We start from the raw sequence: 14,022 nt of genomic DNA on the forward strand, positions 1-14,022 counted from the left end.
ATACTTATGAAATTTAATCATCTCAGGATAAAGGTTGTAGCCTATGCCGATGATGTAGTCTTGCTGGTTGGGGGTAAGTTTATAACGACAATAGCTCTGTCTGTTAACTCGATATTTGGTAACAATTGTTACCAAATGTTACTAAATGTTGTCTGCTTACACAAAAATCCAGTAAAAGAGAGTCAAGTGAGAGAGCAAGTTTGACAGCTGAACAACAACAAAGTTGCTGGAGTTTACTGAAAGAATTTTATTCAGTAAGATCTTGCAACCCATTTTCTGATCAGCTGTTTTCTGACCAAACACAAAAATTATTTGAAGTTAATTACAGAAAATGGAAGAAAATTCGTAAGTAATGCAAAGTTTCATTAAATTAGAAACTAATTCCTTATATATTTTTAGGCAAGTTCTAGATAGAGGGCAATGTATTGATGCAGGGAGCTTAAATGTTCCCGGGGAACATACCAGATAAATTTTTCTTTTATTATTCATTTTATTTTTAATATTAAATGCAATACAAATAATTGTGTTCGTCCTTTGTTTGATGTTTATTTTGACGCAAATCTAATGTTTTCTTGAATCAGCTGTTTATTTGCTAAATCTTACTGAATGTTGTCTGTTTACTTTTTTCAGTATTATCGCAAAAGAGAGTAAGAAAGGCTTACTCTCTGAACTAGAACTTACTGAATAAATGTTACAGGAAAAGTAACCAGACACACTTAATATCAGACATCCTGGAGGGTGCCCTTTCAACCCTGTCAAATTGGGCTGGCACCAAAGGTCTTGGTGTAAACCCCACTAAAACCGAACTGGTGCTCTTCACTAGGAAACACAAAATTCCTAGTTTCCGCTTGCCATCTCTTGGTGGAGTGACTTTAACCCTTTCTGATGAAGCTAAATATCTTGGCACTATCCTAGACCGCAAGTTACTGTGGAATAGGAATGTTGAGGAAAGCTGATGACGTTTTTAGGGGGGATATTCATATCACATTTACATGTGAACATATTCCCCCCATAGTAGGGAATCCCGATATTACGGGACCGGTGACTATTTATGCAGATAGTCAGGCGGCCCTGAAAGCGGTGAAGGCTCATGCTATAAACTCGAAAGCAGTTCATGATTGGAAGACCGCTCTGAATGATATACGACAAATAGTTGGGCTATGCTGGGTTCCAGGACATAACGATATTGAAGGGGATGAGGTAGCCGACGAGCTTGCTCGAGGGGGGTCACAGTCGTAAAGTCTTCTGATTGAGAGATCTGTGAAACCACCCATCAGCTATTTCATTGGCAGAATCCGCGCGTTCCATTGCGAGGTAGTCGGTAACAGACGGTTAAGGGAACCTGCTTGCAGAATCTCTAAATCTATCTGGCCAGAATTCTCTCGCTGCTGGATCACAGCAAGAGGGAGATCAAAATTGTTGTGGGGATTATTACTGATCACTGCAAAGTTAGATCTCTCACTTCTAAGTGGGACTCCAGTGGAGAGGATTACTGTCGTCTATGTGAGGACGAGGAAGAACTGGAAACAATTGAGCACATCCTCTGCAAATGTCCATCGCTGATCAGCAGAAGACATAAACAGTTTGGATGTCATGAAATTGATAATGTAGTCTTCTTCTCTAAAATAGACCCTAACCAAATTCTATGATTTGTCAAAAAATTGACTTGGCTAAAATAATCTCTCTTCCGACCTCCCTTTTTTCTCACTATTCTTCTCTCTACTTTTCCACTATCTTTTTTTCTTTTCTTTATAGATATACCTATATATAAAGGATGATCACAATGGACATAGTTTCCGAGTGGACGGTTGTTACAACAACCGTACATCCCGTACATCCAATATAGAGATGAGGGTAAATTTGTGTACAGTACTAATTTGTGTATACAGTCCAAATTATTTAAATCGCTTCGTATTCAAATTGTACAAATTCTGCCATCAAAATTATTTTTGATTCTTGTAAAAATTAATATAGAGATTTTGTCGATTTTGCATTTGGTTTTCTTGATATTGGACTTTATTTTTTCCGAAAGAATGTACGGTATCTTCGAATGCAATGATGTAGCGATGTCAAATTTTGTGCATGACCTATTTAGGATACAACTATCCTAAATGGGTCATTCTGTGAACAGAAATTTGTTCTAACATTGCGGAAAAATTCGGGACTCTAAAGGTTAGAATTCCTTCTAATAGTATCTGTTACTCAAACAAATAAATAAGCAGTACTCCTATTCTCACGAAAGCCACACTGAGTATCACTTAATAACTGCTTTGAGTTTGTATACACCAGCAACTGACGCTTCAATACATGTTCAAGCACTTTAGATAGAATAGGAAGAATGGAAATAGGTCTAAAGTTATCAATTCAATTTTTGAAATATTTCAATATTTGAAATCAAATAGATGGTATTCCTAACTTTGAGGTCTTGTAACCTTTCTTGTGTCTTGAGTATAAAGGAAGATAATAAGGCTAATCGTGTGACTCGGCTTCCCAGCTTTCGAGATGAAGGCCACAGTTACGTCTTTCCATAGACTTGGTATTTACGATAAAATTGGACAAACCCTAAAAATCCCCAGTAGTGTAACCTACAAACAGCTTACTTGGATTGGCTTGGACTCACCTCGTGGATTGGTGTCACTGTTTCCCCAGTGGAAATAATGGGCATTGCCCTCATAACCAACGACCAGTTACCAATCCCGTTCATTTCCTCCAACAAGTTGCATACAAAAGAACACGGCAGAAACTACGAGGGGTCAATATATATATAATTTATATATTGATTGATGACCAGGTGCAGGATGTCTGCCCAGCATGTGGTACAGGCCCTCATACCACACTGCACTTGTTCAATTGCCCAGCCAAACCTACTCACCTCACTCCGGAAGATCTGTGGTTACAGCCAGTGGAGGTGTGCATATCACTGTGAAAACATGCAATTCATACAAACTGAAATTTGAAATGTTGTCATATCACTGTGGCTGAAATTTGAAAGAAGCATAAATTTGAGTTCTTTTTAAGCTACTTCAACCGTGTAATTGTTGCCACTCAATCCAGTCAGCCTTATCCTTGTAAAGGTATGGTTCTTGGATGAATGCAATGTCGATGTTTGAGGAGAAAAGGGTGAGCGGCTGCTACCTTGCAATTATTCAGAGATGCTGAGTAATCAAAAGTCTCAACTATTATCATCCTGGTTGTGCTCAAACTACTCACAGCTTTCTCCTCCTTTGGAGGGGATACTACGGTTGGCTAGGCACGCGACTTGGAATTGTTTCAATTAAGTATTCGCAATGTCATACGGTTTAGAGTTCCGAAAGAACTTTAAAATGCAACTTAATAATAAACTGGCTGTTGGAGTAGATTCTGTAGCTGGTTTTCTATTCCCTTCTCACATTCCACCATTATGCGGATTATGGTGTGTACGCGATCCCTACGAAAGGGGAGGTCACCTCCTCGGTCGGCAGGGATGGGAAAGTGAGGCGTGGGAACGTTCGAAAAAAAATGAAGTTCACAGTGGTATCCATAACGTCTTCCTCGTCTTTCAAAGATGAGTCGGGATACTCTCCTAAGGTTTCCTCAATAAGGTTGAGGAGAAGCTCGTATACTTTTCCAGGTTTGCGTTGAAATCGTCGAGAGTGATGGGGTTTGAAGAAACAGAAGGGTGGTCCGGTACATTAGCTAGCATTGGTTGTCATCGTTTGTGGAGGGTGAATCGGATCTGACCTTGACCACAAAAAAAAAAAATCGAATTCTATAACATTTGTCTACTTTGAAGAAGGGGTGGGTTTGGCAATATGTCTTAACTGATTAGAGTTCAACAGCCCCTCTTTCGTACTCTGGCATATTTTCTGAATTATTTCACTCTGTGAACATTTACACTATAAGATTGGGATGTTGTTATATTTCGCACAAACGTTTTTGCTAATTTGTCTCTATAATATTGAACGATCATAATCAAAGCAGACATTCTAATTAGTTATTCAGATTCCTTCCCAGTATAATTGTGATTTTCGGTTTATAATAGTGGCCTCTAAAATGACTAAAAACCAGAAAAAAATCATTTTCGGTCCATTTCATCATCACATAAGATTTTAGGCGTAGTCCTTGACTATAAGTGGAACTTAATGTAAAATTTCGAAGCGATCAGCGCCTTCTAGTAATGGTAATGGTAATACTAAACAAAATTATATCACATAGACACCTATAAATATTTAATACCACATTCACTACAAATGGTATTAATTTAAAGGATCTACCGTTAAATATTGACGATTATCAGGAAAAGGGTCATCTTTATTCAATGGTAACATCTCCTTCTTCATTTGTTTGTGATGTACGGGTCAGAAAACCGAACAAAAATCAAGTTTTTTTGTACATACATCACTACAAATGGTATTAATTTAAAGGATCTTGGATATGCTGTCAACAAAAGTCTGGGCCCATTTGGCCCGTTAAATATTGACGATTATCAGGAAAAGGGTCATCTTTATTCAATGGTAACATCTCCTTCTTCATTTGTTTGTGATGTACGGGTCAGAAAACCGAACAAAAATCAAGTTTTTGGTCCAAAAACAACAGGTGTATTTTTTGCCCGAAACGAACCTACATAAATACACACATGTCTACATCGACTCAGATAGAGATATGATGATCGGTATTCTAAAAGGTTGGCCTAAGAGCAATATTTCCCGACGTTATAAACATTTGGGAAGACAGAAAGCATTAATACGCCAATAGAAATATGTTTGTTAATTTTTCTTCAAACAATAAATTTTGACAGTCAATAAGACTTCCGCTGGCCTTACAGGTATTAGAAATACAGTGGCTCCATCGCATAATCGTACAAACGTTTTTCTAATATAAATATATTCTGAACATTAAAAAAGTTTTAAACACATATTTTTTTGCATTTATTTCGACTTCACATACATAACTCTCCGAACAGAAAAAAAAACTACAACATTTCTAACGATAACCGTAAATATCAGTAGAAAAACAAAAATAACTCAATTTCTTGCGCTCATCGCATAATCGTACAAAGCAATATATCAATGCTAAAAGTCCCGTTAATATGCAAATATGCACTACAAATCTGTATTTTGTTTGTCATATTCATTCGTAAATTGCATTTAGATCAAGAAAGTGGTAATACTAAATAAAAATAAATTTAAATGGCTCCAAAAGGGAAACAATCCAGTGTGGAAATCAGGCAATTAATAGTTAAATTGAATTATGAAGATAAAATAGTAAGATAAATTGCCGAATTGGTAGGAATGAGTAAATCTACTGTCCACGACATTATAAAGAGGTTCTGTGATGAGTTCAGATTAACCAATAAAAGCAGAGAAGGTCAAGGGAAGATATTAAATGAGCGAGAAGAGCGTTCGATATTAAAAGAAATAAAACAATATCAATTTAAATCCGCAAAAGAACTTAAAATAAATTTAAAAACTCGCACTGGAAAAGATGTTTGCCTAAATACTGTTCGCAATACATTACATAAATATGATTATTATGGGAGAGTTGCAAGAAAAAAGCCATTTATAAGCCTTAAAAAATTAAGAGCAGTAGAATAAAATATGCCAAGGAGTATTTACTAAAACCAGAAGATTTTTGGAAGCAGGTAATTTGATGATAGATCATCTTAGAATACATTACTATTGATAGTTTTCATTTTATTAAGGTTTCGTTTTACTGACGAAAGCAAATTTAATTTGCACGGATCAGATGGAAAGATGTATGTGTGGCGTAAGCCAAATGCTGAATCCTATGAATACAAAAGCCAATGTTAAGTACGGAGGAGGTTCTGTTATGGTTTGGGGCTGCATGTCGAGTGCGGGAGTAGGCAATTTGCATTTTATTGATGGTAAAATGGACAAATTTGTCTACCTCAACATTTTAAAACAAAATGTAAAGCAAAGTGCAGACAAATTGGGTACCGCGAACAATTTTGTCTTTTATCAAGACAACGATCCCAAGCGCACATCAGGTGTTGCAAAGCTTTGGTTGATCCATAACTGCCCCAAACTTATACAAACACCAGCACAGAGCCCAGACCTTAACGTAATTGAGCATCTTTGGGAAGAATTAGCTAGGAGAGTGTATGAAAAAAATTTAACTCCTTAGTACATCTTAAGGAGACTTTACTAGATTCGTGGAACTCCATAGAACCGGAGGTTTGCCAGAATTTGGCCAAATCAATACCGAAGCGTTTACAGGCCGTTCTGGACAGTAAAGGATATGCAACTAAATATTAATTTCTCGATTTTTTGCATTTTTTAACATTGATACTTTGCTTTGTCCGATTTTGCGTTGAACACAATAAATTGAGTTCATTTCGTTTTTCTGACGAAATTTACTGTTACCACTAGGAAAGTTGTTGTTTTTTGTATTGTTCAGAAATATAAGTAAGTAATGTGTAAATAAAGGCAAAAAAACTACACATTTAGACAATTTTTTTGAAATGTATAGCATTATTATATCTGACAACCACTTGTCCGATTATTCGATGGAGCCAATGTATATCACTTTGGATATACGAGATTTGATCAAAAAGAATTTATTCATCAACAACTATATTTTCCCCCTTTAAAAAATCCTCCTCAGACATAATAAACTTTTTCCAAGACACATCTGAAACGCGTTTTTTTTTGGTACACTAAAGTAATTACATGACATTGTGATTTCTTAGCTCGAGTTCCAGACTTGATCATTTTTTTTAATTGCTGTTATGGTGGTCTCAATCTAAGAACGACTAATTTCTTTAACATAGGAATAGTTTTAATTTCTAATAAAAAACAACTTCAGAAAATTTCTTGTAAATCTGTGTTTATTACGATTTTAATAAATTATATATGTTTAAATAACATTTATATGTATTACGTTGAACATTACATTAAATGTATTTATGTGTCCATGTTAGTGTTGATGTTATTAATAACTTATATCGCCTACTATTCAATTTGTTTTGAAAACTGCCTTTCGATGGGAACTGCAAATAAATGTTTAGCTGATTGCAATGACCGTGTTTATTTGTCCAATACTTGTTCAGTTAATGCATAATAATATCTGACTAAAAGCATTGCTATCAATATTTTCAAACAAAAAGCTGATGTTAATAAATATGAAAATCAAAATTGTTTTAAATACAAATAAGTAATAAATAAATATATTTATTCATATTTTCAAATTATAACAAAGGAATTAAAATATGATTTTGTCATTGAATATCCGTACAGAAATCTTCCATTACATTCTGAATTTCTATTTTCCACTGCATATCGAGAACTCGCCCTCTCTAAACAAACAAGTTTAAAGGTATTCTTAGTCGCTAGCGATAGATGTTTATTTGTACAATTTTAAGTCATAAATGTAAATTTTTTTCATTTGTTATGATATTGTGTGTGTGTGTAAGAAAGATCAAATGTATCACACCATTCGTTACATTAATCAATCACCTATGGATATTATGCATATTGAGTGTGTGTATAGAACGTGAACTGTGTACTGATGTTTCCCTTGGGTATTTATAAAAAGAGTATCTAATGATATTTATGCTATAATCTATTAGTATGTCATATTTGTTATGGTTGCATCAATTGCTATTTCTGCAGCTGTATACGGCTGTTAAATGAAAAAATTAATTGTGAATATCGTAAAAGATGCCATGTAATCCGTATCTGCAACGAGAAGACAAAATATGTTAGTAAATTATATGATAAAAATTTCATGTTCGATCATTCTACACTTCTTAAATAATAGTTTTACATACTTTCCACAAATTGTACCTCTTCTAACACTTATGAAATTTGCAATCGTTACTTTTCTCTATATAACTGAAAATATGGATTCCTTTGTGAGACAACGTGCTCTACCAAATATATTAATTTAGAAACAATTTTAAAATTTACAATCTCTGGTTTCATAGCAATTGTAGTAAACGGTAAGTCATCTGACTGATTTTTAATAATAATAAATATTAGAAGTGGAATGGGCAGAGGTATATATTTAATTTCCTATCGAAAATCAATGTCAACTTGCCACAGCATATCTTCGAGGAAAAAAATCCTTTTATAAATCTATATTTAAAATTTTGGAACAAAAAAATTGCTGATTTTGTATGATATTGAGGAATGCGTAGATTATAATAAGTGTAGATATGTGGATGTTGTATATTTTTTATATTAAGATTGTCGTTATTCCTAGTAGAGACGACTGGAAACGAAGTAACCCTCCTCTGGACGGTCTGACCTTCTATACAGACGGATCCAAGATGGAAGTAGGTACTGGGGCAGGCGTCTACTGTGAAAGGTTAGGCCTTGAGTTAACCTACAAGCTGGATTGCAACTGTAGTGTTTTCCAAGCTGAAATCTTCGCGATCTGGAAGACAGCGGAATTGATAAAAAGTGTGGATGCAGAGGTCGTTGAACTGGTGACTATCTGTGTGGATAGTCAAGCAGCTCTTAAAGCCATCAAATATTGTTACATCAAATTCGAAGCCGTCCTCAAGTGTAGAGCAGCTCTGAAAGAACTTACCTATAGCTATCGGTCTTGAGTAATGAAAGAGCGGACGAACTAGCTAGACGAGGATCTCAATCCACCGATCTAGAAACTGATGACTCAATCAAACCACCCACATGTCTTTTTATCGGAACTTTGAGGCATTCTTTGACGAAAGAGCCTGTGAACTTTGGCACAACGAACCTAGGTGAAACGTGTCAAGATTCATTTGGCCGACTCTGTCTACCAAAAGAACGCACTCACTGTTGAACATGGGCAAAGCTGAAATTAGAGTGATGACAGGGCATCAGGGCTTTTACTAGTAAATGGGATCTTTATGCAATTGATTACTGTAGACTTTGTGTTGACGAGGAGGAGACGGAGACAATTGAGCATCTCCTGTGTCATTGCCCAGCCCTGGTTACAGTCGGCACAGAGCCTCATTTTCTACCGAGCCTCAGCTTCTTCCCAAAAACCAAACCTGCTCTAATCTACAGCATAATTAGAAACATAAAGTGGTTAGGAACATACAACCTTGACACGTAACACATCTTCTGTCTGACTCCTAGACCCACCGACCTTCATTTATTTATGTAAGATTCTCAACTCTCCTTTAATTCCCTAATCTTCTCTCCCCTACAGATCTGTCTTTGTCTCTTCACTGTATCTCTTCTTGTGGATGATCACAACGGACCTAACAAGTGTCAGAGTGCTACAGCCACATAAGTGACTGCACATCCCCAAACCTAACCTAACCTATTACTACCAAAACTATAAAGTGACGTGTAATAGCGTTTTATTTTTTAAACTTCAAAGATCTTACATGATTCTGAATTCATTTTTTTGAACTACACTGTATACGGTTTTCACTTTGCAAATGGGCTTTGTCTTAAATGTTTTTTAATATTGTGTCCCCCATAAGGAAAAAATAGTTGTAGACAAACAAGCGAGTAACATATTTAAATTCTTCATCAAAACGTGTAACATCGCGGGCAACACGTTCACCCAATTATATACTTTGCACATATTATTATTGAATAGTGTTTATACTTACAAAATACTCTTAAAGAGCATCCCAATCTGTCTGGTTGTTGTAGACTTCCTCCTCTAGCCATGTTGTATAATTTGCCTTGAAATAATCTGTAAGTTCGACTTTTCGATCCCACCAACCAGAGTGTCCAAAGAAGGCAAAATCCGAATGTGTTAGTATTTCATCGCTTGGAAATCCACCTTCAATACCATAGTCTTGCAGTTGACCACCGACTCCTGCGGTAATACCATTACCAGTATTTGCAGCACCGTAGATTCCGCCACCACCTCCGTTACTTGCCACGTTGCCATCAACATTCCCACCGGCAATATTTCCCGATGTCGAATTCTCTGTATTATTTCCGGCGTTACCATTATTACCGCCAGATCCACATTTCTGAGTGGCTTCGGGATATCGTCTAAGATTGAAGCGATCCACGCAGGCACGTAGTGTACATTCTTCAGCTTGAAAGTCCCATGGACGAGATTCTAAATCGTTACCAAATGCCCAGTCGTCGTTGAGACGATGTCGTACTTTGGAATAAATGGCACTCATTGTCTTCATATTGGATTTACGCCACTGACGACCCAAATATTTTGTTTGCATTTTTAACAACTTCAAGACGTACAATTGCATCATGGCGTGACGCACCTTCAAGGTTTTCTTGAGAATAGGTGCGGACTTAAAGACCACCAGCATCATTACTCGTGAGTGCTTCCACTTGATTAGCTTATTCAGTGTGCGCAACAAATTAATGCAGGAAAACACATTTCGCCAGGAATATGGTTTGTCTGTGACATCGGCACTAAAGACAAAACTCTCTGCTGACAGGTCTGGCTGTTCTCCAATCACACAAGAGGGAAAATCCAGCAGTGGGATAGTATTTTTCATGCTGACATATTCAGTGATATTCTGATTGAAGAATTTCAACACCAAAGGAATACAGTTGGCGAACACCAAGTGTTGAGACATAAACTCAAACTGATAGATGTGATTCAGCTTGAAGTGCTTCAAGTACAGCAAAATAATTGCAGACACCGCCTTCACGATAATCTCTTTATGGCGTCCCATGTCCACTGTCAACTTGGTGGATTGTGTGGCGGTGAGTGGCATCTTTTTGGGGAGAACATCAGCCATAATGTTAATACTTTCGGTCTTCGACTTGGAAGTGGGAGATGCAGCCAACAGCACTTTCAATAAGGCGATCATGTACTGTGGCAAATTGGGCAGTATGGCCTGGTAGAGGATCTCAGCCGGCGTCAAGACTACTTCGTCTTCCTGTGTTGATATTGGATTACGGGCAATTTCCTCCTCTTTTTTAATTTGTATATCTGCCAGGCTTATGTACATGTGACGTTTAAGCGTTTGCACACCCTCGTGTATTGGCTGCGGAAGCCCGGCCAAGCTTTCGTGATCGTCAATCAAAGAATAGCCAATGAACTTATTGCGCGAAATGTCCAAAAATTGATCAATATCCTTCTGACGCACTTTTGGTGTCCAAGGCAAGCAGGTTGTCATCTGTGTGGGCTGTACAACGGGCGGCTGTGCATTATAGCATGGCAGATTATTTGGGTTCGCAGTTGTTATGGTAGACGACGAAGCACCGGTGGAGGGGTCCTCGAACGGTCGATAATATTCATCTTCTCCATTTTGGCCAGTACCATTACCTCCGCTGCCATTGTTGCCGCCATTAGGTGCACTTTCATTTCCCGGTGTTAGTTCCATATCCATCTGTTCCTGTTCGTCTAAAAATCTTTGCTTCATTAAGGAACGACGAAAAGCGTTTCGTTTTAAATTCTGATTATCGAGATAGTCGGCCGCTGTGACCGGTGGAGAACTCGCACGCATAGTTTTCGTTACCTCCAATGTGTCCTCAGTGACCGGACTCAAACCGGCCTTAATACGATATTCATTCTTGAGATTCTTCAGAACTTCCATGCCGCCTAATCCCAACAACGATATCTTCCACAACAAAAGCACAACTTTTTTCATTGGGAAATGGGGAGCAGCTCCACTGCAAAATCTCGTTATCATTCCCAATAACTTAACAGCCAACAGTTCTCCATCCGGCAAAGGACTGTTGATCTCCTGAACGAAGGCTTCTGCAATTTTCCGATAATCCTCACTGCCTTTTTCCTTTTCGTCACGTATGGTTTCTGTTATAATATATAGTACTGACAGAATCACTCGTAAATCGGCCGAGTCACCCAAAGTGACGTTGGTTATTTTCACTGCCACAATGTCAGGTGAGCAAGCACTCTCTATTTCCATGTTCAGTAGATCCAGAAAGGACGAAAATATGCCCAATTCGTATAGGACAATTACGTTGTCACGCGTATTCTGTTGCTGCTCCTCGTCCGATTGGATTTCAGCCCAACATCCTTGGGCCAAATACAAAATACATCGGGCGGCCTGCATGCGAAATTGCCGATTGGAAACCTCGAGCTGGTCAATCAACTTCATAATAATGCCCCTCTGACTAGATGTGTCTAACTTCTGCCAATTTGGGGGCAAGTTGTACATGTCCATTTGGTCCTCGAACGCCTTGACATTTTGTTGAAATTCACTGAACTCGGTATAGCTATACAGTTCGGCTATTTCGTTTTGGTATGTATCGACGTCAGCATATACAAAATCCAAATCGGGACCATCACAGTTGCCGTCTGTGTCATGGGTGTCCTGCTCGAAGGAGTTGTTTATCGATGAAAACATCATTTTGTTCCAGAATGATTTCACCCTTCCCCTTCCTTATTTTACAAGTTTCCTTTATTGTCTAAAATTCACTTGGTCGTCGTATGCTCTTCTCAGCAGTGCAGCATTGGAGATATTTCCTCTATTCCCACATTTCCGGGAAAATCGCGTGAAAAAATCTCTTTTATTTCAGTTTAGAATGGTATTTTAGGCGATGTTGTGTAAAAATCGGAAAAATGAAAAATTTTGTATTCACGAAAAAATTCTGTCACTGTCTGTCAGTGATGGAAATTGTAGTGCACTTGTACTTTTTCCAGTAGTATACGGCGTTATCAGTCGTACATCGACAAACAGATGTAGTTCAGTGTGTACCATGGCACAATGAATAGGTAGTCAATTTGGCGCAGCTGATGTCTTGATTAACTGTCAAATTGGATAATTTTTACTTGAATACGATGTGCAGTGTTGTCAACCATTTGAAATATTATATGGAAAAATTTGACAGATAATCGAGACAAAAACAAAGGTTGTTGTTGTGATACATCACCTTATTATTGCATCATGGTGTGTACTATTATGATTAATGCCTATTTATAAGGTTCTCTACTTTGTCTTTAGAGAATATGCATAGAATCAATACAAAAATTTGCATAAGTCATACATTTTTAACCGATTTTTTTTTTGATTTTTATCATTTTCGAAAGCTAATTTAATTTTCTTCCCCGTAATATAATAAACTTATATGGCCTGATATCATAATTTCATCGTACAGTCCGAAAAAAAAAATAAATTTTGTCATTTTATGCGTATTTTTTCACATTTCAACCGCTGTAACTCAGCCAATCCTCAACCGATTTACCAAATATATATCTTGTTTGAAAGGAAAAATTGTGCTCTTCGAAAAAGAATAATATAAATCCCCTATAAAGCAAATAAGGTATTCAAGTTTCAAATTGAAAATCCATGAAACCACGTTTTTCTCTATATTTACCGTTATAAAATTAATTTTCGAAGTGAACCAGAAAAACTAATGGTTTTTTCGTAGTCTAGGGACTACAACTAAACAGAATTGGTACATTAGGACCCCTGAAAAATTTTCGTGTCGCACAGTGTCATGGGTAATGCAGATAGTTACTAAATTTTGTACTTCCATCACTGCCATATTTTATGAAGGGATCTATCATTTTAATTAACAATAATCGATTTATCTTTATCTTGTGGTTGTTGTATTTTCGATAAAAAGTAACGCGACGGATGGCTCAACGGATCCATTCTGCTTATGCCTTAATGAAAGGAAATTGATTATGTTTATGAATACTATAGGAGTAATTACTATCATTTCATTAATATTTACAATACGTACTTTGGAAGCACATCTGCTATTTCATTACGATCACATGATTCTCTACGATAAAATTTCATAGTTTAAGTTAATACGATAACACAAACGCATTTCGTGTCCTTGTGGTTGTTGTATTTTCGATAACATATAACGCGACGGATGGCTCAACGCGAGCATTCTGCTTAGCCCTTTTAAAAAACGCGTTCCATGTAAATATAGTACTTTTTCAAAAAATCGACAGGTCCAAAACGCGGTTATTCGGTTACCTACCTATTTTTTTATATCGATTAGACAATTTTAGAGCCCTAAATTGGGTGCATTGGGTGGAATGGTCATTCTTTTCACATTAGCCGGAATCAAATCAGTTGTAATTTTCGACAAAGTCGTCCAGTAGTGAAAATATTGTGAAATTCATCTTAATTCAAAAGTAAGCAAAATAAAAATAAATTACATTTCTCTGAAA

General features: G+C 36.9%; 1 protein-coding gene across 1 annotated transcript; it reads right to left on the reverse strand.

Annotated features, from left to right (window-relative positions):
- Positions 1-9,559: 9,559 nt before the first annotated feature.
- Positions 9,560-12,263, reverse strand: LOC133328969 (striatin-interacting protein 1 homolog). The gene has a single exon (XM_061537473.1). It carries the CDS (start codon positions 12,239-12,241, stop codon positions 9,560-9,562), a length of 2,682 nt encoding a protein of 893 aa, XP_061393457.1. The 5' UTR covers positions 12,242-12,263.
- Positions 12,264-14,022: the final 1,759 nt, after the last annotated feature.

The sequence above is a fragment of the Musca vetustissima genome, unplaced genomic scaffold (genome assembly GCF_032173495.1).
Source record: "Musca vetustissima isolate MV318-11 ecotype Yass unplaced genomic scaffold, APGP_CSIRO_Mvet_v1 utg8951, whole genome shotgun sequence".
In the NCBI taxonomy this organism is placed as follows: domain Eukaryota; kingdom Metazoa; phylum Arthropoda; class Insecta; order Diptera; family Muscidae; genus Musca; species Musca vetustissima.